Raw genomic sequence first — 27896 nt, 5'->3', positions numbered from 1 at the left:
AGAAAAATAAATTATTTATTGTATTAATATAATAATTAATATCTTTTTATAAAAAACCTTTTGGATATTTCATTTAATTTCATTAAAAACGCAATAAGACTTTTGAGTAAATTTCAAAAGGCTCTTAATATTAGAATAATAAATGTTAATTGTGAATTTATTGATAAAATAACACTTAATTATTAACACTACTTAATATGTATACCCTTTCCTCAAGTCCCTTAATTAAAAAAATTATTTAAGCTTTTAACGGACTACAAAAGTATTTTATTTCGAACTAAAATGCCGCAATCTGAACGTCCAAAGGAAATAGTATATATATTATTATTATATATTATTAACCGAAATATATAGTATATAAACCTAGTAGATATAGTATAGTACATAAATATAGTATATATATAGTATATTATAATAATAGTATTATATTTTAAACCTAAGGATATAGGATTTTATATTATAAATCTTTGAATGTAAAAAATAAATTCAATTATACATTTATTTTTGGTATTAAGTTGACAAGCCATAATTATATTTTTTTAAATATATATAGCAGTGCAGATTAAATTTTTTGACTTCCATAAAATTTTCTAAATAAGAATTTAAAAAAAAAATCGTTATAAAATACGCTTTCCTAAATTTCTAACTCTCTTATCTCTCCCCTAACTTTGTCTCCTTTTGCACAGAGACAGCTGTAATCGGAGAATTACCAAAATTTCCGCACTATTAATTACGCAGGTTCAGCACTTTTTGGTTGACAGCTGCCAGGATCCAAGGGGAGGGTACATAGTCCTTGTCCATCCACCCACCCACGCCATGGTCGTCCTGGTAACGGAAGCAGCTGTAATGTAACCAAAACAAAAGCTATGATAAACGCTATGCGCAGATCTACCCTTGACTCGTCCTCGCCAATCCATACCAAGTGGGCTATATCCATTTAATTTTTCCGCTCCCCCCTTTTGGAACGAATCCTGCCAGCTTCACGATAAATGTGCAAATGCATTTGCGCATCAAATGCAGTCATACCAATAAATTCATTAATAAATGGGAAAGTGAAAAGCGCAATAACCTTACCATCGTTCCTGCTCCTGGTCTTTGTTGTCCTTGTGTGGTCTACGATGGGGTCCTGGTCCTGGTCCGGGTCCTGTTCGCCGCATAATGCAAACACTGTTTAAAAAAAGTCAGACGGTTCACTTTAGTGCATGGAGAGAAATTTTAACATAGTTTTGAATAAATAATAATAACAAAATATACTAATATTTCTTTTATAGAAAATATTATATATTGAACAAGCTCTAAATGTCGCTTATGTGTTTGGTCTTTTAATTTATTCTCTTAGTTTTGAATATTATTATTTGATTTGAATATTAATTGTAAATACATTTTTTTAAACGCTGATTTAACTTTAATAAATTGGTTATACAAATACTTATTTTATACCAAAAAGTAACAATCTTTAACTTGGAAAGTGATAAGTTCCAGTCATAAAATAACCATAACATAATGCATATATAGGAAGTTATTAGAAAAGAATTAATTTCAGAAAGAACTTTATTTTGCCTTATAAATTTACAACTAACATTCGATGATTACTTTTCCAGTAAATCTTTATTAAAATTACTATATATTTTAAAGAATATTTACCAGAAAAATAATCACATTTTTGTTGTGTGTGGCCATTCCACTTCGTACTGCAGCACCCCATTCTCTGGCTGAATAATGGATATTGAAATCGCATTGGTACTTGGAAAAGGGTGTGAGAAATTGTACTTTATGCCGATTAATGCTGCCGTGTTGGAGGACAAAACCCCTGACCAATGGATTTGATTGCCGGGGAAATGATGCACCACCTTCATCCTCATCCTCATCCTCCTCCTCCTGGCTTTCATGTCCTGCTCGTCCTCTTGGCCAGACAACGTCTCTGGGCCAGCCTGTTGCCCATGTATCCGTCTCTGGCTCGGCTTGCTCTTTGTTCCACCAGCCATTCATCTCTCCTGCTGCCTCTGTTGTTGTTTTTCATTTTGTGTGTTTGTTGTGTGTGTGTTTTCTTCTGGGTTTTAGGGTGTTTGCCGTTGTCTATGCACCAGGACCGGGTCCGGGATCCGGGTCCCGGTCCCGGTCTGCTGTGTTTATTTTAGTTGAAGCCAGACGAGGGAAAAAAAGAAGAGATTTACAAAGGCGCCTCGGCCTCATAAAGTATTTAGTGAGACACCGGGGCACTTTCCGGTGTCCCTATGACTTGACAGGATTTTCATTTATTTGCAGACATCACACGCACAGATCCAACTCATCTCCGAAAAATTGGGACACAGGCGGCCTGAATATTTTCTAATTTCTAATTTAAGCAGACAAGTGGGGATCGTGACGCATAGCTGCCGAGCATTGTACATACATAAATCTCTTTAAATGTCCCATTAATGTTTGAGATGCTTTTGCAAGTGCAATTTCTCGCAGCGGATATAGGGCATCGGTTACAGATATAGTCTGCTCTGTAGAACCAAATAGAACCGGGAGGCAACAGTTGACTGGCAATTGAAGCTAATGAATAAATTACATATGTACATGAGCAGGGAAAGACGACAGTAAAATTGATGAGAGAAGTTCAACATGGGTCGAAACTTTTATATATATATTATATAGAGCGCTGAACCAGAATACTTCGGAACTGACAAACAATAGATGACCAACTGGAAAATTGTGCAATAATATGACAGCAATAAACAAGGGCTTGATGCCTTGGCACTGAGCAGGAATATCAAAACAAAAGCATTGGGGAGATATTTAACAATGGATCTGTGAACTGGAAGTAAGAGGAACTTGGGGATGAGAATTGTAGTATTATTGTTATTTTTTAAATGGTAAAGATCATAGTTGATGGAAATGTGCTAAGCTGGATCTATTAGGTTGCCTCAGATACTTACGTATATGTATATCCTAGAGATACATTTATAAGATGTGAGATACATTTATAAGATGTGAGCTACTCTTTAAGCTCTTTAAATATATTTATTTGTTTATATTGATATACAATTATAACAAGATTATATAATATGAGATGAAATAAGGATTAGTTACTGAGTACTTAAAACTAAACTAAAACCTCACTTCCTGTATTACTTTCTTATAAAGTAGTGTGTAAAGATAAACATATTTATACATTTTACAGAACAATTTAAACAAATATTTTATCAAAAATATATAAAAATAAAAAATTATTAATGCAACCTTTACTTATTTAAGTATTTCCTCTTCGATACTTGCATTCTATGCATTAATATCTAAACTGATAGTCCAGTCCAAGCTGTCTTCCAACTTTGAGGTGTTTAAGACTAACACCTAGGTATCACTTTTTCACCTGATATTTCACCCATTCGGAGATACCTCCTGGCACCTGCTTAACATTCCAGTCAGATGACGGAGAGAACCTATAGCTGGTGGGGGTCTCGTCTCTCCAATACCAACAACTCTCCTCTTTCTCTCCTCTTTCTTATGCCAATTTGTTGCTATGCCCCAAGAATTTCATGAATGTGAACAACAAAAGACAAGTGCAACGGCACGGGAACAGCAATAAAGAAACGGTAGAAACGCCCAAGAGAATGTACTGAGGAGGAGCTCATTTATGGAAATTATTAAGTGCAACCAGTGACCAAGTGGTGGCCATTGCCTCTCCCTCACAAATAGCATTATTATGCGTAAATATTTTAATGGAAGGCACAGGGAATGGGTACTGAAACAAGGCAATAATTCAAGAAAGTTTTTATTAATAAGAAAACGGAATAAAACAAAGTATACAATGGAAAATTACAAGACTTTCAATGGGGAAACCTTTACATTTCTGTCTTCTTATAAAAAGAGTTCTTCCAATTCCTCTTTACTTATTAAAATATTATAATAATAGTTGGAATTTTACTTAGTTAACTTTTAAATTGATAACCTTAAGCCATACAAGGTGTAAAACCACAAGGAATTCCCTTAGTATCACAGCTTTTAATGGTCACAAACACAGGGTATAAAACTATACTCTATAAATATATATTCTGCTATATACATTATTTAAATATTTATGCAATAATAAATATATATCTGACCTAAATCACCTTTATTTCAGAATCATACAAAGTTTATAACCCTATTGGCCTTGGTTATTGCAACTTTGATTCAGCGCTTCTTTTAATTAAAATTAATTAATGGCAATTTTTACTCACATGTTCTCTTTATCGTCTGATCTTTGCCATGCAGTTAAATGCTTAAATAATTATAAGAATACTTTTAACATAAAAACAAGTCATTTAAAAGTTTTAAATCTCGAAACTAAGCTAAAATAGCATTAATTTTAATTCAGAAAGAATTCATATGCTTGTTTTTATTAGGTTAATAAAAATGCATACTGCTTTTATTGTATTAAAAAATTTAATTTTTGTCCAATTTTGATAATTTTTAGGATTTTAACCCCTTATAAATTTTTTTTAAAAAATTCAAAAATTGATTATTGGCCCGACATGGCTAGATCGATTCATCTTTTGATGCCGATCATTAATATATTAAGTTTATAGGGTCGAAAATGACTCCTTCGTAACATTTTAAGCTTCTGACTAAAATTAAAATACCCTGAAAGGTTATAAAATGCTCATTAATTCAAATGTTATTCGTGGTAATGCTTTCCTTAAAGGTCAACCAATTACAATTAAAATGTATATATTTAGCCTAATGAAATAACTGAAAAGCCTCTTCATTATCTTATAATAAGTTGAGACACTGAAAATTAATTATTTATACTTTTTAGCACCCTGCCTAATTATTCACAAGCACGTAATAAGAGGCAGCAGGTGTGTTCATGGTAAAAAACCTAAACCACAAACTATTCTTACAGGATCTAACATCTATAAATGCCTCTCCACTTGCCTAAGGAAACCTCAAAACGTTTTCGTGATGGAACCAGTGCACTACAATTACGAGGACTTTGCTTGGCTGCCCACTGTCGTGTTCCGGATGATGGGCTACGACATGCTGGGTGTCCCTAAGACTCGGCTCCGCCGGATAATGATGCGACTTTATCGCGTTCTGTGCCTCGGTTGCCATGGCTTCTGTGTGGGATTCATGATTTTCCGAATGGTGGAGGGCAAAACCATTAACGACGTCTCGCTGATCATGCGCTATGGAACACTGGTCACCTATGTCATCAATTCGGACACCAAGTACGCCACTGCCTTGCAGCGCGGCGCCATCCAGAGCCTGAATACCAAGTTGGCAGACCTGTATCCAAAGACTACGCTGGACAAGGTTTATCATCGGGTGAATGAACATTACTGGTCCAAGATGTTCGTCTACCTCATCCTCTTTTATATCGGATCATCTACAATGGTAGTCATTGGACCGATTATAACGTCGACTATATCGTACTTTGCAAACAGGGGCTTTACCTACATGCACTGCTATCCCTACTTTATATTCGATCCCGAGAAGGACTCTGCATGGATCTACGTGGGTATTTATGCCGTGGAGTGGCTGCATAGCACACAGATGGTTATATCCAACGTTGCTACGGATCTCTGGCTGATTTACTTTCAAGTGCAGATAAATATGCACTTAAGGGGCATTATACGTTCGCTGGAGGACCATCAGCCCAGTGTGGACCGTGAGGACGAAGACCGACGATTCGTGGCAAAAATAGTGGATAAGCATGTGTATCTTGTCGAGTGAGTGAAGTAAAAGTACATGGGAATTCATTAGAGATTATGAAAATCGAAATTTTCAGGCTACAAAACGATCTCAATGGCATCTTTGGGGGTTCACTGCTTCTGAGTCTGCTGACCACAGCCTCTGTTCTTTGTACGGTATCGGTTTACACTCTGATACAGGGGGTCACCCTAGAGGGAGTTACCTATGTCTTTTTTATTGCCACCTCGGCCTTGCAGGTGTTTTTGGTCTGTTACTATGGCCAAGAAGTGTTCGACTTGGTAAGTTCCTCCATAATTGTTGCTAATACCTTTATAACTTGGATCCTTTGTAGAGTTCAAACATAGCACATGCCGTTTACAACCATGACTTTCACAACGCCTCCATATCATACAAAAAGTGGCTGCTGATTATTATCATCCGGGCCCAGCAGCCCGTAGAGCTAAGTGCCATGGGTTACCTGCCCATATCGCTGGATACCTTCAAGCAGGTAAGTTGTAACTTTATTAGTGTTGATCAGCAGGGTCATAAATCCGCTGTTCCTCTCAGGTAATGAGCGTCACTTACCGTGTTATAGCCATGCTTAGGCAGATGATTATGTAGGCGAAATAAAATCACAGATTTTTGCAACTCTAACCGCTTTAATCGCACGCTACGCTAGAACCTACATAACTCCAGATCACTTGGGATCCGTGGGCAGCTTGAAGCCCACCAGATCGGCGGTGTCCCTTACGGACCGCTCTCCCCTCCCATGGAACTCCTTGTACAGCTCCGTGTAGTTTCGCTGGCTACTGAGGTAGGTGAGGTACGTCTGGCCCAGGAAGATGGCCTCGTTGCGGGCCTTGCAGAGCTGCTGGTCCGTCGTCTCAAACTTCTTGTACTGCGCCAGAATGTAGCGCGCGGCCAGGTTGTCCTTAATGCAGCCATTCGGCGAGGCCTGTCTCAGCTCGTGGAGCAGGGAGCGCAATACCTTAGTACCTGACATTCTGCACAAAAGGCAAATATTTAGTTGGGAGCAAATCAAAACAAACGGCGACTTACGTGATTTTTCTGGAAAGCAAAGAAATGCTGTCAAACAGCTGTTTCCTGCAGCGTTGCCACTACGACGAAATAAACATCATTAAAAGTAGCTGAAATAAAATCACTTAAAAAAATACAAAAACAAAATGTTTACCTTTACTAGTTTTATTAAATTAAATCTAATTTTGTCATATTTATTAGAAAAAAAAACATTATTTCAAAACTCTGATGGAAATAGCTGCCAGATATGGAGCTGCCACCTGATGTAAAAAAAAATCCAACAGGAAATTGCAAAAATGACTCCAATAAGATGCAACTTCCACCCCTCCCTCACACCGTTAGACTCTTACAAAATAACTACAAAATCGAGTATCAAATCCAGTTAGGAAAACCATTTTATTTTAAAAGTTATTTAGCAGTCAACTAAAATCGTCGCGCGTTCACTTCCTGGGCTTGCCACCGGCAGCGGGCTTCTGACCGGGCTTCTTGCCAGCGGGTCCCTTGCCGCCTGCTCCAGCCTTGGTGACCTTGCCGGCTCCGGCCTTGCTGGTCTTGGTGGCGGGCTTCTTCTTGGGATCGGGCTTAGCCTTGGGGGCCTTCACCGGCTTGACGAGGGCCTCGCGCTGGCTCTTCAGGGCCTTGACGATCTTCTGCTCCTCGATGAGGAAAGCGCGGACGATACGCTCGCGCAGGCAGCCGTGGCAGAGGACTCCGCCATAGGTGCGCGACACGGTCTTGTGGCGCTTGGACAGACGGGGACGCTCGCTGGGGCGGGTGGGGGTGATGCCCTTAAGCTTCTCCTTGCACTGGCCGCAACGGGGCACGGTCTTGTTCTTCTTCACGTACTGGTACACCAGACGACCACCGGGAGTACGCACACTGGAAAGCAAGGGATACAATATTACACTCTGGCGACTATGTACGATGTGGGTTTTAAATTACATGCGCCTCTTGTTGGAGCGGGTGTTGTAGGACAGGCGCCTACGGAGCGTCAGACGTTGGACCATATTGTTGTTGTTGCTGCTGGTAGCCACAATCGGAATCCGTCGGTGATATATGAAAAATCGGAGTAAATCATTGTTAGTTGAATGTTACGCAAGTTCGGGGGCAGGCGGGACAGCATTTTGTGGTATATTTCAATTGTTTAATGGCGAATTGCGGCAATTTTCATTAAATTTACAAAATGAACACGTGCGTACCTCAACAGATCGAAACTAGAAAGAAAGTTGGCAGCCCTGGGGATTAGCGAATTGAACTTGGCTGCGCTTCCTGCTTTTCAGTTAGAGATGAGCGTTTTTGGCACGACCTGGCCAGTGCCGGGCGGACTATTTAAATTTGCTTTATAACTATCTATGTTACCATTTATCATTAGATGTACAATAATTTTACCGTCAATTTCCTGCATAATTTTATCTCAATTAAATTTAATACATGTACAGGCTAATAAATAAATATGTTTATTGTTTGGGAGCAGGGCTGGAAAGCCAAAGACCATGTCCACCTCTACTTTCAGTACTCTCCAGCACTGGCAGGCTACAGCTGAACTGGCAACACTATATCGAATACAAATACATACATACACTATCGTTTGGCTTTAAAATAACAAAAAAAAAAAATACATCAAAATAAATATAATTGAAAAAGAAAAGATGACAGAAGGTAAGTTTAAAAAAGACTATATTTATATATTTATATTTCTAATTAATTTAACCCCAAGGCAACAACAGTAATCAACTGGAGAAGACCCTCCAAGAGAACACAGATCTGCAAAACGTGTTGAACAACTTCGAGTCCACAATTGCAGTTCTGGAAGCCGATTTGGAAAAGGCGCTAGCATTCCAGAATGGACCTAAATTATCCTTGGACGATCAGATTAAGCTGGACACCTATATAGCCTATTTAAACAGCACTCTGTTTTGGATAAACCTGAAGATTCATGGTGTGGATCCCGCGAAGCATCCTGTCCTCCACGATTTGGGGCGTTCCAGAGAAATGCTGGCCCGTGATAAGGAAATAACCGCAGCACTGAATGCCCCACGTTTGGATGTTCATGCAGCCAAGAGATTTATTAAAGCTGGCATTGGCAAGCACACGCGGTTTATTGAAATGAATGGCGTTATAGTCACGGAAGATCAATATAATCGCAGTCTGGACGAGAGTGGGAAGGGAGATAACTGACAAGTGTTGTGTTTGATCATCCTATTAGAGTACACAATAAATTAGATAAGATTTTGCATTAACAAGTACGGAATCTGGATTTATTCTTTCTGCGGGGCTGAGAAATAAATTAATCTGGCAAGGCTCCTTTTATTCGTGACTGACGGCCTTGCCAGATCAGTTGAAAACCAGAGGCGGAGTAGATGAATTAGTTTAATGGGGTATCTTTATACACATGCCATTGGAAAATGTACATTACTAGAATCCCTCTTTCCACGTCCATGCGATCACCTGTTGTTTTGTTTTGCGGTGCCAGTTGTTATCAGACCGCAAACAGATAACATTTAACTGTAGCAATATGAGCAGGGCAAGCAACAGTAAGTAGTTCTTAAACTCAAGACGACTGCTAAGACTATATTTAAATTCCCATAGTAATGCGTCTGGTGCTGCTGCAGTTGAGGGGTTCTAAGGACAAGGTGGCCAATGTCCAAAATGCAGCCAGCAAGATGGAGGCAGCGGTCAAGGAGCACCAGCCGCGTTTGATCACTCTACCGGAGTGCTTCAACGCCCCCTACGGCACCAAGTACTTCCGGGAGTACTCAGAGACCATCCCCGATGGCTACACCTCACAGCAGCTCTCGAGTCTGGCCAAGAAGCACCAGGTCTACATCGTGGGAGGAACGATCCCTGAGTTGGGCGAGAACGATGCCATCTACAATACGTGTACCGTGTGGTCACCAACTGGCGACCTAATAGCCAAGCATCGCAAGATGCATCTGTTCGACATCGATGTAAAGGGCGGCATTCGCTTCAAGGAATCGGAGACTCTGTCTGCTGGCAATGACTTCACCACCATCGATGTGGATGGTCACAAGATTGGCATTGGCATCTGCTACGACATCCGGTTCGAGGAGATGGCACGGCTTTACCGCAACGCCGGCTGCGAGATGATCATCTATCCGGCTGCCTTCAATATGACAACGGGTCCTCTTCACTGGGAACTGCTGCAGCGAGCTCGGGCCAACGACAATCAGCTTTTCGTTGTGACCACATCGCCAGCTAGGGATACTAGCGCCGAGTATGTTGCCTATGGCCATTCCATGGTAGTGGATCCCTGGGCAAAGGTGCAGCACAGTGCCAGCGACGGCGAGGAGTCTGTAGTGGCGGACGTCGATTTCTCTCTGGTGGAGCAAGTGCGGCAGCAGATTCCTGTTTTTAGCCAGCGTCGTTTGGATTTGTATGCCACTGAAAAGAAATCCAAGTAGAGGAATTTATAAGGGATAACATAATTCCATTTGAAGGCCCATGCATTTATAATTGTTGATTGTTTATAAAATTTATTACACCTAAACACACATGTCACACACAGATTTCCTAAGATGGATAAATTATTGCTGTGCCTCTCGTTGAGGATTATCGCTAACAGTCGCCTCCGTGGCAGGGGATTGCACATAGTGAGGCCGTTGGGCCTGGTCGAAAAGAGCTCGTATGGCTTCATCGGTGGCCATCAGGGGTTGACTGATGAATTCCAAGGCCTTAAGAGAGATAAAATCAATTAAAAGCTCATGACAAAATAACTTTTTGCTACTTACCCTGACTGCATACTTCTCCGCCTCGCAAAGCGGACTTGTACTGGCACTGGACAGCTTGAGGGTTTCCTCGGGAATCCCTACGCCTGTGTGCAGGACCATGCGTTGCAGGATGTTCAGGTTCTCGGCGCTCAAGCTGATCACATCGGTGGCGGGCAGGTTAAGGTAGCGGATCTTGGCCAGGAACTTGAGCTGTTTAAGCATCTCCAGCTGCATCTCCCGAATCTGATGGGTTGCGTGCAGCAGCTGCTTTGTTGACTCATTGAGCAGTTGGTTCTTCTGAGTGAGATCGGCCTTCCAGCGGGCCAGCTCTTCGACCATGACGCTGCTGGCCAAGAACTTTGATCGCCACACCTCGCACTGGCCGGCGAGGAACTCGATCTGTTCAGTGTGAGTGGTAAGGTTGTTGGCGGTGTCCAAGAGCGCCCTTGCCAGCTGCAACTTATCCTCCGTCAAAACATTAACCCGTGTCTGCAGATCCTCGCCGACGGAGGCCACCAAGAGGCTTTTAAGTTCACTGTTCACCTGCGTCTGGAACTTTGTTTGCGCCTGAAAATAGTCCCTTTCCTCACGCATCTTGGCCAGCTCTTCCTTGAGCGTGGCCAACTCTTGGCTGCTGGCTGCGCTGGCCTCGACGTTCTTCGGTTCCACGTCCAGCTCTTGGGTCCGTAAAGTCGAAACCTGATCCACCAGAACTGCAATGTCCAGGTTATTCTTGTCACGATGAATTTTATGCTTGTTCCCGGACCCAGGGACCATGGGATTCACGGCACCAGGATACGGCTCAAAAGGCACAAACTTCGGGGCCTTGGTCTTCTTGTGCTCGGGTAGGGTCTCATGACTGGTGACTAGTCTTGGTCGCATCTGTACCAGTTCGCCCTTGGGCATCGCAGGAGCCAGACTCCTGGTAACAATGTCGGGGCGTCTGTAGAGGGTGTGCAGGCCTGGAAGTGGTAGATTGGAGCCGTGGCCACTGCTCGTGGATGTTTTCCTGCCCATCACCGCCTCCTGAACCACCGTGCTATCTTTGCGATGGAGCTGAGGTCTCTTTGCCTTTGTGCCCACATCAGCACTCTGGTCGATTTCACCCTCTGTTTTGGCTACCAAAGTGTTTTCCGGTTGTTCCATGCCATCGCCGCTGGTGCGACAATCTGGGGATTTGTCCGCCTGCAAGGCTATGACAGCAGTCTCCATTTTTTGGTCTTGGCAGTGCCAGAAACTTAAATTCGTATAATTAAAATTAAGAATTTCTCTGGCTCTTGCCAGCAAAACAAAAACAATGGCGGGACTGCCAACTTGATGCAAAAGGGGCAGAGCAAACAAGAATGTTATTCTTATTGCAAATAGTTTTGAATTGTTTTGAACTAAGAAAGGGGTTTTTACTTCATAATATATGTGAATTAATTTAACAACTATATTTTTGTATTAGAAAATCAGAAAATGTTGAAAAATCAAAAGAAAGGCGCCCGCTCAACCAGTGTGACCAGCTCGGGCCATCGCTAAAATGCAAACACTTCCGCAAACTGTGTATGGTACTTGGCCCCCACCCACCCACGTTCATACTAGTTTGATAAAGTCGCTTCACGATTTAAATAAAACAAATAAATAAAACGGCGAGCAGAGAAACGGTTGCCTGGCACTGCAACACTTCGATTCTGCCGCTGCGGAGCCCCACTACCCCACCCTCCCGGGCCGTCGAGCGCCAAAGCATGTCAGCTGTGGAGGCAGCCGAGTTGCTGAGGAAAGTGAATGAGAAAATCGATCTTATAGAGCCAACCACCGGGAAATTGTTCTTTGAGCACAAATCGGAGCTGGTTTTTTGCCGGCCGCACCTGATGCCGCTGAAGACCCAGGCTCTGGAACGACTCGAGGAAATGCATCGCGAGACTGCGCGCCAACTGCAGAAGAAACGCAGTAGCCAGAGCAACCCAAGGAAAAACACCGAGCCGGCAGGCTCGCAATGAATAAGGTCGTAATCACTGAAGCATAGCCGTTTAGTTCACACACACACAAGTCACACAGCACTCGCACACACACACACCGAACTCGGATTACTGTTTGGAGCAGCAGGCAGGATTCTAGACACATGGCTTATCTGCTCACCTTCGGCATAGTGGCCGCCCTCTTTCTGGCCAGCATCTCGCTGTACCGCTATGGAAACATACCACGTCAGCACATCCTGGTCACCCTGTCGGTGCTGACCGCCTGGTGTTTCTCCTTCCTAATTGTCTTCACCATTCCGCTGGATGTGACATCGGTGAGTTTGTGGTTCGGGTAGCGAAATATATATATTTTTGACGCATAAAACTGAAGTGTAGTAGTGATTATGGTTTTTCCATTTCAAATGTTTTTAAAGTTTGTAAATACCAATGTTATTCGTGCCATATGTATAGTATAATATTGCTTTTATCCATATGGATTGTGTAAATGCCTAGATACCATTTCATTAAGTTAAGAAGTAAAGTGAACTAAGTCTACATCTAAAGGAAACAATTAAGTTAAAACTGTTTCTTTTGTTAAAAACATCTGTGAAAGAACTAATTCAGTTTTACCAAAGACTTTTTAGGCCGCAATCTAATTGTCAACATTTTCCGCTGATTTTGTTTTGAAATTTCTTATCTTTGAATGAATCACCGCTGAAGTTTTCCCACCATTTAGTCTACATTGAGTTTATAATGCGTATAAAAAAATAGTCAAGCGTTTTATTATCTACTATAAAATTCTTCAATTAATTTATTAATATTTTTGATTTCCCTTGCAGACCCTTTACCGCCAGTGTTTGGAAGAGCATCGACCCACTCCAGCACCCAGTAATGTCTCCACAACACAGGCCAACGCCAATGTCACGCCGCCGCCCGAGTGCCAGGAGCCGTGGGGCATGGTGCCCGCCTCCGTGTTCCCCAATCTGTGGCGTATCATCTATTGGAGTTCGCAGTTTCTCACCTGGTTAATCATGCCTCTGATGCAGTCATATCTAAAGGCAGGCGACTTCACTGTGAAGGGAAAGCTAAAGTCGGCACTAATCGAGAATGCCATCTACTATGGATCTTACCTGTTCATCTGCGGCGTTCTGCTCATCTATATAGCAGTCAAAGGTGAGTCCTTGGATTGGCAAAAACTAAAAGCAATCGCCTCGTCCGCCTCCAACACCTGGGGTCTGTTTCTGCTCATTCTTCTGCTGGGCTATGCTCTGGTAGAGGTGCCACGGTCGCTGTGGAACAATGCCAAGCCGGGATTCGCACTGCAATACGCCTACTTCAAGGCGGCCAAACTGAGCACTGAGAAGGCGGAGGCCGAGGAGCATGTCGATGACATTTTGGAGTCTCTGCAGTGCATCAGCCGTGTGATACCCAACAATCACGAGCTGAGACCCTGTCTGGAGACCATTCTGCGCAAGGTGCCCATCGAACTGCAGGAGCGAGCCAGCAGGAACTTTGCCCGCACCGGAGGCAGTGGCATGGGAGCCACCAGCTCCACTATATTACCCTCGGAAAAGGCGCTGGTTCGCATCCATAAGCAGGTAATCAAATCCCTGCAGACCCTGCAGCGCACCGAGGCCCTGTGGAGCGTTCAGGTGCAGACGGTGTTGCATCTGGAGGATGTGGCCAAGAATATTCATTCGTCGGAGCGACGCTTCAAGTCGGAATTCCCGCGCCAACGGACACAGCTGGAAAGGATATGCTACAGCGCCACGTTGCAGTGGTACTGGGAGTGCTTACTGAAGGCGCCATTTCTCAAGACGCTGTGCGTTCTCACCGCCACCATGTCCGCCATGGTGGTGTGGAGCGAGCTAACATTCTTCAGTCGCCATCCAGTGCTCTCCATCTTCGCCAACGTGATCTATGTGGCCAAGGAGAACTACGACTTCTTCACCATCGAAGTCTTCTCGATGGCAGTTCTCTGCTACTTTTTCTACTGCACCTACTCGACTATCTTGAGGATTCGCTTCCTGAACCTGTACTATTTGGCGCCGCATCATCAGACCAATGAGCACAGTTTGATTTTCAGTGGCATGCTCCTCTGCCGCCTGACGCCGCCCATGTGCCTCAACTTTCTCGGTCTCATCCACATGGACACGCACATTATTCCCAACCGCATAATGGAGACCGTTTACACGCAGATAATGGGACACATGGATGTCATTGGCATCATCTCGAACGGCTTTAACATCTACTTCCCCATGTGCATGCTGGCCTTCTGCCTGGCCACCTGGTTTAGTCTGGGCAGTCGGGCCCTCAATGCACTGGGGTTCCAGCAGTTCCTGCAAAACGAAACGATTGCCACTGAGCTGGTGCAGGAGGGAAAGGATCTGATAGCGCGTGAAAAACGTCGGCGGCAGCGTGCCGAGGAGGCAATGACAAGACGACGCGACTTTAACCGGCAGGAACCGGGATTGGGAGGCGGCAGCGACTATCTGAGCAAGTATCGAAGTGGAGGAGCCGGCACCCTGACTGGCGGTCGCACACCAGCAGATGGACTGTTGCGTGATGGCGACGGCAGCTTTGACTATGCGGCTGTGGCATCCTCGTCCGCCCTGGGCGTACCCAGATCTCTGTCGGAGGAGATCAACGACCGGTTCGGTGTGAGCACCCAGGTGCAGGTTGGATTCCGGGATCCTGACTACGAGCCGGAACACGACCGCCGCATCATGGGCCCACCACCCAGGGGACTCTTTGACGATGTCTAGACTCGAAAGTGGATATTTTATTTCAAATTGTAACCAAGTATCTCAACGCCTGCAATGTTTCGTAGCATATTTCGTTCGCACATGAGTATTTCTGCTGCTGTTTGCTGCTTGTTCCTTTACACCCATGTACACCATTCGATGAATAAACAACTAGAGAGGATCCTTGTATCTCTTGCGGAGGGTGTAGCTGTGTGTAGGCTTCTTTGTTGCGTCGTCCTCCTGACTGACATCGATGCCACTGTCGTCGCTGATCTGGGACGTCGATTGCGCCGAAGTTTCTGCTTCTACCGCAGAGGAGTTTTTCTCATTTTGTTCGTCGTATTGCAGCTCCCGTAGCTCCTTTGCAATGCCCGGATTTCTCAGCAATGTGACGAGATGTGGTGTAGAACGTTTGCGCCGGCGCATAAGGGCACTGCGAGACGAAGTCGGAGTTGTTGGTGAATTGCTATTCTTTTCTAAGTTCATTTTCTCCAATCACTGCTTTTCTTTTTGACAATAATAATTGACAGTTGGGTGGCGAATGGTTGCACACGGCAAACTTGTGATAGGATTGACACTTGCTGTTTATTGTCCGACAACCCTATTTTGTAAAAAATTATAAATTTGTTTTTGTTATTTGACAGTTTTACAGAGTGAGATTCAGGTACATGGTCCGAGTGTACTTTAAGCTCAACGGGATATTAATGGGAAATTTAATAAATAAATTCATATATGGAACTTCCCTACAGCGTGCTCAAGAGGAAAGCGATGTATTTAGTGATTGTTCGATTCCAAAACGTAAACATTTATTATACACATGGTGGTAAGATGGTAACAGTTGTGCAGCATCAAAAGTGAAATGGTATATGGTTAATCGTGTAATATTCACCTAGGAGCGAGCATTGTATTGCATTGCCAACAAAATAATGTAGAAAACTGTGTGTGTGTGCTCGATTTAAGGCTGCGCAAACTGGTGATAGGTGGCGTTGATGGGTCGGGGTCAGTGCAGTGTTGTAGTTTGTGGTTTTGCTTGAGAGGCGTGTGTGCAGGATTGTGGAGCAGGTTTAAGTGCAGTGCGTGTGTGAGGCTTAGGAAAAATGCCTATTCATCTCCGCCGCCCTCTTCGTCCTCGTCGAATTCACCCTCCTCATCGGCGGTGGCTTCCTGGTATTGCTGGTACTCCGACACCAGATCGTTCATGTTGCTCTCGGCCTCAGTGAACTCCATCTCGTCCATGCCCTCGCCGGTATACCAATGCAAGAAGGCCTTGCGTCGGAACATGGCGGTGAATTGCTCCGAAACGCGCTTGAACAGCTCCTGAATGGCCGTCGAGTTACCAATGAAAGTGGCCGACATCTTGAGGCCACGTGGCGGGATATCGCACACGGCCGTCTTGCAATTGTTGGGAATCCACTCAACGAAAAAGCTACTGTTCTTGTTCTGTATGTTAAGCATCTGTTCGTCCACCTCCTTCATGGACATGCGTCCACGGAAAATGGCGGCGACCGTTAGGTACCGACCATGGCGGGGATCACAGGCGGCCATCATGTTCTTGGCATCGAACATCTGTTGGGTCAGCTCTGGAACGGTCAAAGCGCGGTATTGCTGCGATCCACGCGAGGTGAGAGGCGCGAATCCAGGCATGAAGAAATGCAGCCGGGGGAAGGGGACCATGTTCACAGCCAGCTTCCGCAGATCGGCATTCAGCTGGCCGGGAAACCTCAGGCAAGTGGTCACCCCCGACATGGTGGCAGAGACCAGATGGTTGAGATCTCCATACGTGGGTGTAGTCAGCTTCAAGGTACGGAAGCAGATGTCATACAGCGCCTCATTGTCAATACAGTACGTCTCGTCGGTATTCTCCACCAGTTGATGGACGCTCAGGGTGGCATTGTACGGCTCCACCACGGTATCGGACACCTTGGGCGATGGCACCACCGAAAAGGTGTTCATGATGCGGTCGGGGTACTCCTCACGGATCTTTGAGATCAACAAGGTGCCCATGCCAGAGCCAGTGCCGCCACCCAGCGAATGGGTTAGCTGGAAGCCCTGCAGGAAGAGAACCATGCATATTTCTGGTTAGAAATGTCAGTAGGCTTTGCGAAAAAAAATACTTCCAAGGTGACAGATGTCATTAAAATGTATGAAAATTCAAGACCCCATCCCAATTTCCATAATCCACTTACCTGAAGGCAATCACAGCCCTCCGATTCCTTCCTCACCACATCCAGGACAGAGTCAACCAGCTCGGCTCCCTCTGTATAATGTCCCTTGGCCCAGTTGTTGCCGGCACCCGATTGGCCAAAGACAAAGTTGTCTGGCCGGAAAATCTGTCCAAAGGCACCGGAACGCACCGAGTCCATGGTGCCGGGCTCCAGGTCCACAAGGATAGCACGCGGTACATACTTGGCACCGGTAGCCTCGTTGTAGTAGACATTGATGCGCTCCAACTGCAGATCACTGTCACCATAGTAGGTGCCAGTGGCGTCTATGCAGTGCTCATCGGATATCACTTCCCAGAATTTACCGCCGATCTGGTTACCGCACTGACCGGCCTGGATGTGCACGATTTCACGCATATTGTCGGTTTGAGGAAAATTTTCTTTCGCACGATACGACAAGAAAGTTGTTTTGGAAAAATTAGGCAAGTGTTTTTCGAGGAGCAGAAACCGACGATCGACTGATTTCTTTAACGTACAATTTTTCTAGTTTTTTTTTTATGCTTACATACACGTGTAACTTCTAGCTGATTCGGAGGTGGACTGAGGTTAGCAAGGGATTGTGTCTCCGAAGTTTCATAGTTCGCCTACTGCGATGACCGGGTTTTGGGTTGGATTCATTTTTCAAAAATCACAGCTTACTTGTTTTAGGGCAAAAAACATTTAATAGTGCTTTGGTTAAAACATCTTAGGGCTAAAATTCGAGATGGGATGGGTGACGGAGGGGTCACCACAAAACCTTCTAAGGCTTCGTTGGGCGCCCAACCAGATGATGTGATTGATATTGACATGGGTCCTTGGAGGTACCTCCTTTGTAAATGTGTGTATATGGGGGAGTGGGTCGATTATTGTGGGGAATTTCTAGTATATAGATAGTAGTCTATCTCACTTCTTGAGTAATATAAATTTTCCTTTAATCAATCTGTTAAGGTTTATGTCTTCCAAAGTCCCAAACGTATTTAGGCTTTTTGTGGTATTTTAAAGCTGCTAAATTTGCTTAATTATGTGCAGTTTAATCTATTTTTGATCAACTTCTATATATGTTTTTCCTATCTTCATTCACAATAATCGACCCATCCACGTGTAAATATCTGCGAAGGGAAGGTTCGTCTAACAACCAACGTTTCAAAACCGGCGGTTGGGTCTCTACAGGATTGTATAACTATAGTTCGGCTCTGGTTCCTATATAGAGGAGTTCCACAGCTGGCTGTACGGATATCAGACGGAGGCGCGCTTCAAGCAAAAGGTGCTCTCAATGATATCCGTGGGTTGGAAGTCCGGATCAATGAACTGCTCATGGTTGAGGCATCGAGTGCCGCCCATGCAGGTGCAGGAGCACAGGGAGGCGGTCTCATCATTCTCAGTGGTATAGTTATTCTCCAGCAGCTTGCCATGCATATTATACGTGGACTCATCATCAAAGGTCACCGGCTGAGCATTTCCAGCCAAATTCTGGGCATCCTGTTCATCCCTCTTGGCATCCTCCGCTTGCCTGGAATGAAACCCTCATTAAATTTAGTTCCTTTTTATATTAAATGTAACGCACATGGTCATGAAGCGTAGCACCAACAGATTGATACTGGCAGCCACCACAGCCAAGCCGAAGAGGATGAAGACCAAGCTCAGGGCCACATAACCTGGCTTATTGGTGAGAGCCTGGTCATTCTGCAGGGCCACATAGTCCCCAAAACCGATGGTCGTCAGGGTGACAAAGCAGTAGTAGAAGCTGTCAAAGTAGCTCCAGCCTTCATAGCGGGAAAATACTGCCGCTCCGGTGGTGATAATAATCGAGGAGAGCATGCCCGTGGCCAACATGAGGTTCATCTCGGTGGCATCCGTACACCGAGCTCCGCTGGCCCTCTTTGCCCGTCTTATGATGACCGAAGCGAACTTGTTAAGACGTTCACCAATCGACTGGAACATCACCAGGCCCAGAGGAATGCCCACCTGTGGAGAGATTGGTATTATTGGAGGTCAAAATGAGTATTTTCAGATTACCCACCATGGCATAACCCATGCAAAAAGCTTTTCCCGGAATGGTAACAGGTGTGGAGTGTCCATAACCTAAAAGTAATTATACAAAATGAATGTCAATGGTAAAGGAGCTCAAAAACTAGAAAGCAACTTTAGTAGGACAATGTTTAATTGAATTAAAAATTATATTAATATTACCTATCATGGCCAGGACAACAGTGCTAAAATAAAAGGCGCCTGCAAACTTCCATTGTGGCCCAGCTTTGTGCGGTTTGTTTTCAATTATAACGATTTCCATCACCCGGAAGTCCTCGTCGCTCACATTGTATTTCTTGACAAAGTTATTCTTTACAGCTGCAATGTATTAATATATTTAAATAAATTAAATTGAATAGTTAATATACGTGTCACCTTGCAGGAACTCCCATCGCTTGGCCTCCGTTTTTGATTCCAGTGAGTCGAAAACCGCTGCTCCAATTAGGAGATAGGTAAAGGTGCACACCACAAGTGAAAGGGTTCGAACGTTTTGTCGTTTCATGATTATCTTGATTAGTTATCCCCTCAGGATCTAATTAGTTTAATATCCTGTGTGAAAGGAAACCTTTTCCGGGCGCCTTTTCGTTACATGCGAAGATGCTCCATCTGATAAAATCGATATTAGGCAGGAAAACAAACACACAGCATCCGCAATCTAGAGTATTCTCTTAAAACATCGGGCCAGCAATCCACATGTCAAATAAACTTTAAAACTTGTTTTCTTTTTGTAACTTTAGGTATTTAAGCCGCATATTTAAAGCTTGAGCAAAAATGTTTATCCTATTTCGTATAGATAACAATATTTCCGTTATTGTTGCAAGGCCAAAAGCAGGGTTGTCAGGTTAGCTAATTTCAGGCTATAATGAAAATGGCAAAGCTTAATTAACCGGGAAGTAGCTTATAACAAAAACATTAAACTAAAGTTCGTTGCTATTGGAATGTAAAGGTGTGTATGAGCTAAGTCATATTCATATTCCTAATGGGAAAGTAAATTGGGAAAGAATTCCCAATTGGTAAGTTAAATCAGTTAACAGAAACTCTCTCGTTCTCTCTGTTTAACATTTTTGGTCTATTTTTCTCTCTGCTTAACATTTTTGGTATTTTTATTACAACCTGGGGGTATAATTAGTCAATAAGTTTTCGGTCACACTGAACGAATTTGTTTATGCGAAAAAACCACGCCATTTCCAAGCAATTGGAAATTTGTTGTTGGGCTGCTGTCTCTGACGTGACCGTTTCCATGTTAAATTAACCGGAAAATGCTGCGCATACGTCGACGCTTAGCTTTGGTGATCTGCTCCGGCTGCCTGCTGGTCTTCCTCAGCCTTTATGTGATCCTAAACTTTGCGGCGCCGGCGGCCAATCAGAAAAAGGTAAATAAACGTCGGGAAAACTTGCAAAGTCCTAACAAACTCTTCGAACACTGTAGCCGAACTTCATGGCGATCGAGAACAAGTTGCAGCAGCTGGAAAACGGTCTGCAGGAGCACGGCGAGGAGATGCGCAGTCTGCGCGCCCGCCTGTCCAAGTCCTCGGCCAGGGAGGAGCCGCTAAAAATGCCGCCTAAAGTGCCCCGCACGGTGACGCCGGGCCAGTGTCAGGATGTGCTGCACGAGGTGCCAGAGGTGGATGTGCAGATGCTGGAGCTTTATGACAGGATGTCCTTTAAAGATATCGACGGTGGCGTGTGGAAACAGGGTTGGGACATCAAGTACGATCCACTCAAGTACAACGCCCACCACAAACTGAAGGTATTCGTGGTGCCGCACTCACACAACGATCCCGGTTGGATCCAGACCTTCGAGGACTACTACCAGCACGACACCAAGCACATCCTATCCAATGCGCTTCGGCACCTGCACGAGAACCCTGAAATGAAGTTCATTTGGGCGGAGATCTCGTACTTTGCGCGCTTCTTCCACGACCTAGGGGAGAACAAAAAACAGCAAATGAAGTCGTAAGCATATGTTTTTGTTATACTTTGGTGAACATAGAAGAGCAAGTCATTTCGCTTTAATGGCTGCTTTAAACAGCTGCATTTGAAGAACTCTTTGTTCCAAATGGTTCTTTGCCAAAATTATAATTAAACACACCTCTTATTTTCCAGCATTGTGAAGAGCGGACAGCTAGAATTCGTCACCGGCGGATGGGTGATGACCGACGAGGCCAATTCACACTGGCGAAACGTCTTGCTGCAGCTGACCGAGGGCCAGACATGGCTGAAGCAGTATCTGAATGTCACTCCCACCGCCTCCTGGGCCATCGATCCCTTCGGTCACAGTCCCACGCTGCCGTACATCCTGCAGAAGAGCGGATTCAAGAATATGCTTATCCAGCGCACACACTACTCTGTGAAGAAGGAGCTGGCTCAGCAGCGCCAGCTGGAATTTCACTGGCGCCAGATCTGGGACACCAAGGGCGATACGGCAATCTTTACGCACATGATGCCCTTCTACTCGTACGACATACCGCACACCTGTGGTCCCGATCCCAAGGTGTGCTGCCAGTTTGACTTCAAGCGGATGGGCGCCTTTGGATTGAGCTGTCCCTGGAAATTACCGCCGCGTGCCATCGTTGAGGGAAATGTGGCTGCCCGTTCGGAGCTGCTAGTGGATCAGTGGAAGAAGAAGGCCGAACTGTACCGCACCAACGTGCTGCTAATTCCCCTGGGCGATGATTTCCGCTTCAAACAGAACACCGAGTGGGACGTGCAGCGAGTAAACTACGAGAAGCTCTTTGATCACATCAACAGCGAGGCACACTTCAACGTGCAGGCTCAGTTCGGCACACTGCAGGAGTACTTTGATGCTGTGCACCAAGCGGAGAAGGTGGGACAGGCTGCCTTCCCCACGCTCAGTGGCGACTTCTTCACGTATGCAGATCGCTCGGACAACTACTGGAGCGGCTATTACACCTCCCGTCCTTATCACAAGCGAATGGACCGTGTGCTTATGCACTATGTCCGCTCGGCCGAGATGCTTTCCGCTTGGCACTCCTGGGACGGAATGGCCCGCATCGAGGAGCGTCTAGAGCTAGCTCGCAGGGAGTTGTCACTGTTCCAGCATCACGACGGCATCACTGGCACCGCCAAAACGCATGTGGTAATAGACTACGAGCAGCGTATGCAGGAAGCCCTGAAGGCCTGTCAGGCAGTGATGCAGCAGTCGGTCTATCGCCTTCTCACCAAGCCCTCAATTTACAGTCCGGAGTATAGCTTCGCATACTTCACCCTAGACGATTCACGCTGGCCGGGTTCAGGTGTGGAGGATAGTCGCACCACCATCATCCTTGGAGATGAGCTGCCAACCAAGCATGTGGTTATGCACAACACCCTGCCCCACTGGCGAGAGCAACTGGTTGACTTTTATGTGTCCAGTCCGTTTGTCAGCGTCAGTCACCTCACCAACGATCCGGTGGAGGCTCAAGTGTCGCCGGTGTGGAGCTGGCACCATGACACGCTCACCAAGACCATCCATCCACAGGGCTCCACCACCAAGTATCGCATCATTTTCAAGGCTCGAGTACCGCCCATGGGATTGGCCACCTATGTTTTAACCATCTCGGAGAGTAAACCAGAGTGAGTATAAATTGGTTCTATATTCTAAGAGTGAGAATATTTATGAAGATTTCTTTGGGGAGTTTTTATATCTCTTGCCATGTTTTCCACTCGTTTCTTTATCAATATTAATGTTTTAATGATTTTATTAAGAAGTAAAACATTATTATTCACTTAGAAATATTTTTGCTATCATTTTGTTAAAAGCTTTTCGCTTTCAAGGTCATGAACGAACGTAAAAACGATTTCTGTGTACCATCTTAATGGTTTTTTAATGTCATAGCTAATTCTAAGCTTGACTGAATACTTTTTCGATCATAATTATTATTTTATAACCAATTTTAGTGATACAAATTAGATTAGCATATTTTCCTTTAACTTTTATTAACTTAAACCTTCTACTGACTTTACAGACACACATCCTTTGCCTCGAATCTCTTACTCCGTACCTTACCGATATCCGTCCCTTTGGGCGAATTTCCCGAGGATGTGAAGTTCGGTGAGCCTCGTGAGATCTCCTTGCGGGTTGGTAATGGTCCCACCTTGGCCTTCACGGAGCTGGGACTGCTAAAATCCATTCAGCTGACCCAGGATAGTCCGCATGTTCCTGTGCATCTTAAGTTCCTGAAATACGGCACTCGCCAGCATGGAGATCGATCTGGAGCTTACCTGTTCCTGCCCAATGGACCTGCTGTGCCGATGCCGCCCAACAATCCAGTGGTCCTTGTGAGTAAGGGCCAGCTGGAGTCATCGGTGAGTGTCGGACTGCCTAGTGTGGTTCATCAGACAATATTACGTGGCGGAGCTCCAGAAATTCGCAACTTGGTGGACATTGGAGAGCTGGACAACACTGAGATTGTAATGCGCCTGCAGACGCATATCGACAGCGATAATCTATTCTACACGGATCTCAATGGGCTGCAGCACATTAAGCGGCGACGTTTGGAGAAAATCCCTCTGCAGGCCAACTACTATCCCATTCCCTCGGCCATGTTTATTGAAGATGCCAATATGCGGCTAACCCTCCTCACAGGCCAACCTCTGGGTGGTTCTTCCTTGGCTTCTGGCGAGCTAGAGATCATGCAGGATCGTCGTCTGGCCAGTGACGATGAGCGAGGACTCGGTCAAGGAGTATTGGACAACAAGCCGGTGCTGCACATCTACCGTCTGGTGCTGGAGCGAATCAACAGCTGCGAGAAGCCTTCCGAGTCGCATCCTGCGGGTTATCTAACCAGTGCCGCCCACAAAGCTTCGCAATCCCTGCTCGATCCGCTGGACAAGTTCATATTCGCAGAGAACGAGTGGATCGGAGTACAGGGCCAGTTTGGCGGCGATCATGTGTCAGCTAGCGAGGATCTCGATGTGTCCGTGATGAGGCGGCTGACCAAGAGCACGGCCAAGACGCAGCGTGTGGGCTATGTCCTACATCGCACCAATCTAATGCGGTGTGGCTCCACTGAAAATCACTCCCAGAAGTTGGATGTGTGCCACCTGCTGCCGCACACGGCCAGATGCGAGCGCACTACGCTCACCTTCCTACAGAGCCTGGAGCGCTTTGACTCTATGGTGGCGCCAGAGGTGTGCCCCATGGACACGGCTGCGTATGTGAGCAGCCACACTAGCTGATCGTCGCGGATCCATAGGCATGAAGGAGCTAAGGACAACGAGAAGCAGCCCATTAAGGACAATTTATGAATCTCCAAAGCTACAGGCAATCTCAGTTTAACGTTCAACTTAAGCACTGATCGCACCACGCCACACCACAGACAAGACCATGCGTAATCCAGAAATTACGTATCATTTATTTATTTAAGCTTCCTCACCACAAGGGATGGCACTAAAGGTCCCATCCTACCTATATATGACGCAGCAGCGGCTCTTGTGCGCACTCATGTAACCCCAGAATTTACTTTCTTAACCCTTAGGTTTTTACGTTTTGTGATATCCCTTCAGTCCCACAACAAGCAATACATGTCTGTCTTCGGTGTATCCCGTCCCAGGGATACTGCCTAAAAAAGAGAAATCACTAAATCATAACTATAACTTAACGTTTAACTGTAATTGTAGCCTTAGTGATAATGACGCAAATGCAACGGCAATGATATTAACTTGACAATTGTTTGTAACAAATTCAATAAATTGAGTCTCATTTTAAAGGTAATGTTTTTTCGATAAGCAGATTTTGCATAATGATCTTGGGAATAGTATCAGATAATAAGTAAATTATATAGATTTATATGTAACTTTGATTTGGCAAAAAAATTGTCATATAAAATTAATCAAAGATTGCGAATATTTAAAGATTAATTATGTTATATTTCTGATTCGATTTTATAAATTAATTGGCAACTGAGAAGGTATTTTAGTTCGTTTCCTTCCTTTTTCTTATTATTGTTTTAAGTACAACAAAAACTTATAAATTCCATGAAAACTATTCCATTCACAACATTACCAATCTCAGCAAATTATAAAAACTATACAAAGTATAGCCTTATCAGTTCTATTATTATAACTATTATTTTGTACATATTTATTATTATTATCAGTTATTGCCAGTATGACCTACAGAGAGTCTCTTTGCTCAGAGAAGAGAGAGCAGATTGGCCCAGAAGAGAGCCAAGCATCGCAGTTGGAACACTGCTAAGTGAAAAATCCAGATGGAATCCGAATGGAGAGCAAAGTGGTTGTTTTCAGAGAGGAAGAGAGTGAAAGAGAGCGCGAGAGTGGCTCTCTCTTCCAATCTGAAACGGGCAACGAAAGCAAAACCGAATTGTATTTGTGTGGCGCACACACAAAACCAAACACATTCGGCTGGCACACAGATACACAGCGCGCTCTCTCGCAACCACTGACCATCGGAATTTTTCTGTACAGAAACAGAAATCTCAGCAAAGCGAGCTGCTTGCAAGTTTCAGATCCGAAATTCAAAGTTTAGTTGGATTCAGACAGAGTCAGAGCGTCGTCGCCAGTGAGTTTGTTTATGTGTGTTCGCTGCGGGGCATGTGTTTGTCAGGTTCTGCTATAGCAAAAACAAAAACAACAACGCAACCAAACAAAAGTGGTTCGAACCAATTGGAAATTACATAGAAAATATATAGAAAACCAAAAACAACAAAAGAAACCCACATAAATCCCCAGTGCTGTTATATATATCACAGAAATAACTGCTGTTTCTGTTGCCTGCTGGTGATGTTGTTGCTGCTGCTGTTGGACACTGGAATCTAATTAAATTAAATTAAATAATGCACACACGCGTTTTCAAGTGACACGAAAGAATAGGTGGAGGACAAAGAGGAGGGAATAATCAGCGCGTGCATCTGTGTGCTGCGTGTGTGTGTTTTTGTATCTCTAAGCTCCCGTTCTACGTTCTTGAGTTGTTCTTGTTCTAAGTTCTCCTTCTCCTTCTCCTCGCCCTGTGTGTGTGTGTGGGCTTTGCTGGCCGTGTGTGTGTGTGTTACGTTTTGTTTCAATGCCAAAAAGTATCTATGCATGCGCTCGCTAGCTCTCTCTCGCTCCCACCCATCGAGCTGGTTACATAAATACCCGAAGAAGCAGAAGAAGGAGAAGGAGAGAGAAACTGAAATTGTTACAAATTCAATTAACACCTTCCAATTCGAAAATCGTGTCCAACTGGAAACCATGTGTTAATCCATCAGATGTTAGCAACAAAACGCACATTCCACTGGGTTTCTCCTTGAAGGAGGAAGAAAATTAGGTAAAGAGCTAAGGATAAGCTAAGCAAAGGAGAACGCAAAAGTCGGACGAGAACCCGAAAAAAGCGTTGGAATTGAGCAAACGAAATTAAAATCAACGACGTCACATAAAAGTGTGTCACGCACACAAGTTCGCTCTTGCTCTCCGCGGTGCGTGCGTGTGTGTGTGAGCTTTTGCGTCTCTCCCGCTCTCAGTCTCTGTCTCTCCTTCGCAGGCTGATAAAAGGCAACGCACACAGCGCGTATACATAATTTATATATTTTATTTAAATGTTTTTCGTTGAGTTTGCTTGAACGAGTTTTTCTCGTTATTCTAATGCTCCCCTCTCTGTCGCTCCAACTCAGTCTCCTTGTCACGACACGCGCTGCTATGCTGTCTCTTTCTGGCCTCAAACATATGGCCGCGCATTTCTCAATTATTATGTCATAAAAAAACATCTTTTGAATGGCAAATGCGCTGCGTTCAAGGCGACATTTGCAGCCCTCATCGGCGTCGTCGAGCTTTCATCCGCTGTTTGCTTTTGGCACTTGCACAGGAAATGCAAAAGTTTTCAGTGCCCCAAAAATGTCTTGCTCCGGCGGTGTGAGTGTGCAGCAATTTTCCAACGCTGCCATGAAAAACCTAGTGCCCTATTAAGCAAATCAAGAGAACGAGAGCGCGAGTGAAAAGCCCAGCGGGAGAGCGTGAAAAGCTTGCAGCGGCAGCAAAACTTTAAAACAAACAAACGCGAGTGCGCTCACGAATTTTTAAAAATCAATGTAGAAAATGCGCGCAAAGCGGACAAAGAAAACACACACATGCACACGAATACAGCTGCAGATACACGCTGGGGCTGTTAGACAGAAATGTGATCGGCACGTGTACGTGGCACACAGATACGCGAGTGGCTCTCTGCCTCTAGGCTCTCTCTCAGCTACAGAGCGAGGGAGAGCAGAAGAGTAAGAGCCTGACCGAAGAGAGAGCTTCTCTCAGCTGCTGCTGCCACACTTTTCGTTAGAATAAAATGCTAGTATAGCTTTTTCACAGCATTGAAACTCGGGCTCATTTCGAAAAAGTTTGTTGAGAAGACGCCGCGTTAAGTAAGATAAACGGAAAACGGAAAAACGCCAAGCAACAGCGGATGAAGCAGGGGAAGCAGAGAAAGAGAGATAGCAGGCGCCACTAAAAATTAAGCGCTAAGCTTAAGTAAGTCCAAAAAACACATTTTGGTATTGATATTGTGTTGAAATAAGCGCGTGTGTGTGTGAGTGTGCCTACAACAGCGTATGTGTGCTTGTTTTTACATAACCA

The 27896-nt window shown here is 44.6% G+C and overlaps 13 protein-coding genes and 1 long non-coding RNA gene across 43 annotated transcripts in view; 7 read left to right on the top strand and 7 right to left on the bottom strand.

Moving 5' to 3' along the window:
* Positions 1-610: 610 nt before the first annotated feature.
* On the bottom strand, positions 611-1182 carry LOC147642645 (uncharacterized). The gene is made up of 3 exons (XR_015273182.1): positions 1075-1182; positions 920-978; positions 611-841 (listed from the first exon to the last, which is right to left on the bottom strand). It is a non-coding gene; the product is annotated as an uncharacterized LOC147642645 (long non-coding RNA).
* Positions 1183-3731: 2549 nt separating this feature from the next.
* Positions 3732-6662, top strand: Or85f (Odorant receptor 85f). 2 transcript variants are annotated; one of them, XM_020961773.2, is made up of 4 exons: positions 3732-5696; positions 5756-5957; positions 6011-6166; positions 6226-6662. In XM_020961773.2, exons 1-4 carry the CDS (start codon positions 4930-4932, stop codon positions 6277-6279), a joined length of 1179 nt encoding a protein of 392 aa, XP_020817432.2. In that variant the 5' UTR covers positions 3732-4929; the 3' UTR covers positions 6280-6662. The 2 variants fall into 2 exon arrangements, with proteins under 2 accessions (XP_020817432.2, XP_086695758.1); XM_086839632.1 differs by having other exon boundaries at positions 6011-6312.
* On the bottom strand, positions 6298-7027 carry LOC110191051 (protein FMC1 homolog). Its single transcript, XM_086839635.1, has 3 exons — positions 6851-7027; positions 6718-6776; positions 6298-6662 (listed from the first exon to the last, which is right to left on the bottom strand). The coding sequence occupies exon 3, from the start codon at positions 6659-6661 to the stop codon at positions 6356-6358; it is 306 nt and encodes a 101-aa protein (XP_086695761.1). The 5' UTR covers position 6662; positions 6718-6776; positions 6851-7027; the 3' UTR covers positions 6298-6355.
* Positions 7028-7073: 46 nt separating this feature from the next.
* Positions 7074-7716, bottom strand: RpL34b (Ribosomal protein L34b). Its single transcript, XM_020961776.2, has 2 exons — positions 7639-7716; positions 7074-7575 (listed from the first exon to the last, which is right to left on the bottom strand). The coding sequence occupies exons 1-2, from the start codon at positions 7701-7703 to the stop codon at positions 7137-7139; spliced, it is 504 nt and encodes a 167-aa protein (XP_020817435.1). The 5' UTR covers positions 7704-7716; the 3' UTR covers positions 7074-7136.
* Positions 7717-8207: 491 nt separating this feature from the next.
* Rrp47 (Ribosomal RNA processing 47) lies at positions 8208-8942 on the top strand. The gene is made up of 2 exons (XM_020959143.2): positions 8208-8355; positions 8414-8942. Exons 1-2 carry the CDS (start codon positions 8346-8348, stop codon positions 8872-8874), a joined length of 471 nt encoding a protein of 156 aa, XP_020814802.1. The 5' UTR covers positions 8208-8345; the 3' UTR covers positions 8875-8942.
* Positions 8943-9027: 85 nt separating this feature from the next.
* LOC110189161 (omega-amidase NIT2) lies at positions 9028-10204 on the top strand. Its single transcript, XM_020959131.2, has 2 exons — positions 9028-9230; positions 9286-10204. The coding sequence occupies exons 1-2, from the start codon at positions 9212-9214 to the stop codon at positions 10116-10118; spliced, it is 852 nt and encodes a 283-aa protein (XP_020814790.2). The 5' UTR covers positions 9028-9211; the 3' UTR covers positions 10119-10204.
* LOC110189150 (uncharacterized) lies at positions 10164-11877 on the bottom strand. Its single transcript, XM_020959120.2, has 2 exons — positions 10446-11877; positions 10164-10388 (listed from the first exon to the last, which is right to left on the bottom strand). The coding sequence occupies exons 1-2, from the start codon at positions 11634-11636 to the stop codon at positions 10242-10244; spliced, it is 1338 nt and encodes a 445-aa protein (XP_020814779.2). The 5' UTR covers positions 11637-11877; the 3' UTR covers positions 10164-10241.
* Positions 11878-11973: 96 nt separating this feature from the next.
* LOC110189138 (LMBR1 domain-containing protein 2 homolog) lies at positions 11974-15289 on the top strand. Its single transcript, XM_020959111.2, has 2 exons — positions 11974-12699; positions 13204-15289. Exons 1-2 carry the CDS (start codon positions 12529-12531, stop codon positions 15127-15129), a joined length of 2097 nt encoding a protein of 698 aa, XP_020814770.2. The 5' UTR covers positions 11974-12528; the 3' UTR covers positions 15130-15289.
* Positions 12152-12484, top strand: BBIP1 (BBSome interacting protein 1). Its single transcript, XM_020959162.2, has one exon. It carries the CDS (start codon positions 12152-12154, stop codon positions 12404-12406), a length of 255 nt encoding a protein of 84 aa, XP_020814821.2. The 3' UTR covers positions 12407-12484.
* On the bottom strand, positions 13619-15699 carry LOC110189181 (uncharacterized). Its single transcript, XM_086839634.1, has one exon. The coding sequence runs from the start codon at positions 15592-15594 to the stop codon at positions 15280-15282; it is 315 nt and encodes a 104-aa protein (XP_086695760.1). The 5' UTR covers positions 15595-15699; the 3' UTR covers positions 13619-15279.
* A 182-nt stretch (positions 15700-15881) lies between these two features.
* Positions 15882-17814, bottom strand: betaTub85D (beta-Tubulin at 85D). Its single transcript, XM_020959470.2, has 2 exons — positions 17295-17814; positions 15882-17157 (listed from the first exon to the last, which is right to left on the bottom strand). The coding sequence occupies exons 1-2, from the start codon at positions 17685-17687 to the stop codon at positions 16210-16212; spliced, it is 1341 nt and encodes a 446-aa protein (XP_020815129.2). The 5' UTR covers positions 17688-17814; the 3' UTR covers positions 15882-16209.
* A 158-nt stretch (positions 17815-17972) lies between these two features.
* On the bottom strand, positions 17973-20194 carry Task7 (TWIK-related acid-sensitive K[+] channel 7). Its single transcript, XM_020959481.2, has 5 exons — positions 19713-20194; positions 19500-19655; positions 19330-19391; positions 18874-19274; positions 17973-18819 (listed from the first exon to the last, which is right to left on the bottom strand). The coding sequence occupies exons 1-5, from the start codon at positions 19837-19839 to the stop codon at positions 18546-18548; spliced, it is 1020 nt and encodes a 339-aa protein (XP_020815140.1). The 5' UTR covers positions 19840-20194; the 3' UTR covers positions 17973-18545.
* Positions 20195-20303: 109 nt separating this feature from the next.
* On the top strand, positions 20304-25048 carry alpha-Man-IIa (alpha-mannosidase 2). Its single transcript, XM_020961924.2, has 4 exons — positions 20304-20710; positions 20767-21293; positions 21444-22913; positions 23306-25048. Exons 1-4 carry the CDS (start codon positions 20597-20599, stop codon positions 24516-24518), a joined length of 3324 nt encoding a protein of 1107 aa, XP_020817583.2. The 5' UTR covers positions 20304-20596; the 3' UTR covers positions 24519-25048.
* Positions 25049-25578: 530 nt separating this feature from the next.
* The window catches only part of ps (RNA-binding protein Nova-1-like protein passilla), a 36810-nt gene continuing 34492 nt past the window's right edge, over positions 25579-27896 (top strand). For 5 of the 29 annotated variants that reach the window (XM_020958855.2, XM_020958840.2, XM_086839596.1 and 2 more), the window contains exon 1: positions 25579-25860. The gene's annotated coding sequence lies outside the window, so the exon portion shown is untranslated. Of the gene's footprint in view, positions 26172-26820; positions 27792-27896 lie in introns of those variants that run through there. The other 24 variants (XM_086839621.1, XM_086839614.1, XM_086839597.1 and 21 more) reach the window with 10 other exon arrangements.

Source organism: Drosophila serrata, unplaced genomic scaffold (assembly GCF_035046125.1).
Source record: "Drosophila serrata isolate PLE 108 unplaced genomic scaffold, ASM3504612v1 contig_376, whole genome shotgun sequence".
In the NCBI taxonomy this organism is placed as follows: Eukaryota; Metazoa; Arthropoda; class Insecta; order Diptera; family Drosophilidae; genus Drosophila; species Drosophila serrata.
This window is presented reverse-complemented; position numbering and strand designations above follow the sequence as displayed.

Bases quoted from the DNA above. Each gene is read 5' to 3' on its own strand.
- RpL34b (XM_020961776.2), bottom strand. From the start codon at position 7,703: ATGGTCCAACGTCTGACGCTCCGTAGGCGCCTGTCCTACAACACCCGC. The intron at 7,576-7,638 runs GTAATTTAAAAC...CTTGCTTTCCAG, and splicing joins CGCTCCAACAAGAGGCGCAT to TGTGCGTACTCCCGGTGGTC.
- BBIP1 (XM_020959162.2), top strand. From the start codon at position 12,152: ATGTCAGCTGTGGAGGCAGCCGAGTTGCTGAGGAAAGTGAATGAGAAA.
- LOC110189138 (XM_020959111.2), top strand. From the start codon at position 12,529: ATGGCTTATCTGCTCACCTTCGGCATAGTGGCCGCCCTCTTTCTGGCC. The intron at 12,700-13,203 runs GTGAGTTTGTGG...TTTCCCTTGCAG, and splicing joins TTCCGCTGGATGTGACATCG to ACCCTTTACCGCCAGTGTTT.
- LOC110189181 (XM_086839634.1), bottom strand. From the start codon at position 15,594: ATGAACTTAGAAAAGAATAGCAATTCACCAACAACTCCGACTTCGTCT.
- Task7 (XM_020959481.2), bottom strand. From the start codon at position 19,839: ATGAAACGACAAAACGTTCGAACCCTTTCACTTGTGGTGTGCACCTTT. The intron at 19,656-19,712 runs GTGACACGTATA...AATACATTGCAG, and splicing joins GCGATGGGAGTTCCTGCAAG to CTGTAAAGAATAACTTTGTC. The intron at 19,275-19,329 runs GTGGGTAATCTG...ATCTCTCCACAG, and splicing joins TTTGCATGGGTTATGCCATG to GTGGGCATTCCTCTGGGCCT.
- LOC110191051 (XM_086839635.1), bottom strand. From the start codon at position 6,661: ATGTCAGGTACTAAGGTATTGCGCTCCCTGCTCCACGAGCTGAGACAG.
- betaTub85D (XM_020959470.2), bottom strand. From the start codon at position 17,687: ATGCGTGAAATCGTGCACATCCAGGCCGGTCAGTGCGGTAACCAGATC. The intron at 17,158-17,294 runs GTAAGTGGATTA...CTCTTCCTGCAG, and splicing joins AGGGCTGTGATTGCCTTCAG to GGCTTCCAGCTAACCCATTC.
- alpha-Man-IIa (XM_020961924.2), top strand. From the start codon at position 20,597: ATGCTGCGCATACGTCGACGCTTAGCTTTGGTGATCTGCTCCGGCTGC. The intron at 20,711-20,766 runs GTAAATAAACGT...CGAACACTGTAG, and splicing joins CGGCGGCCAATCAGAAAAAG to CCGAACTTCATGGCGATCGA. The intron at 21,294-21,443 runs GTAAGCATATGT...CTTATTTTCCAG, and splicing joins AAAAAACAGCAAATGAAGTC to CATTGTGAAGAGCGGACAGC.
- LOC110189150 (XM_020959120.2), bottom strand. From the start codon at position 11,636: ATGGAGACTGCTGTCATAGCCTTGCAGGCGGACAAATCCCCAGATTGT. The intron at 10,389-10,445 runs GTAAGTAGCAAA...ATCTCTCTTAAG, and splicing joins CGGAGAAGTATGCAGTCAGG to GCCTTGGAATTCATCAGTCA.
- Or85f (XM_086839632.1), top strand. From the start codon at position 4,930: ATGGAACCAGTGCACTACAATTACGAGGACTTTGCTTGGCTGCCCACT. The intron at 5,697-5,755 runs GTGAGTGAAGTA...CGAAATTTTCAG, and splicing joins AAGCATGTGTATCTTGTCGA to GCTACAAAACGATCTCAATG. The intron at 5,958-6,010 runs GTAAGTTCCTCC...GATCCTTTGTAG, and splicing joins GCCAAGAAGTGTTCGACTTG to AGTTCAAACATAGCACATGC.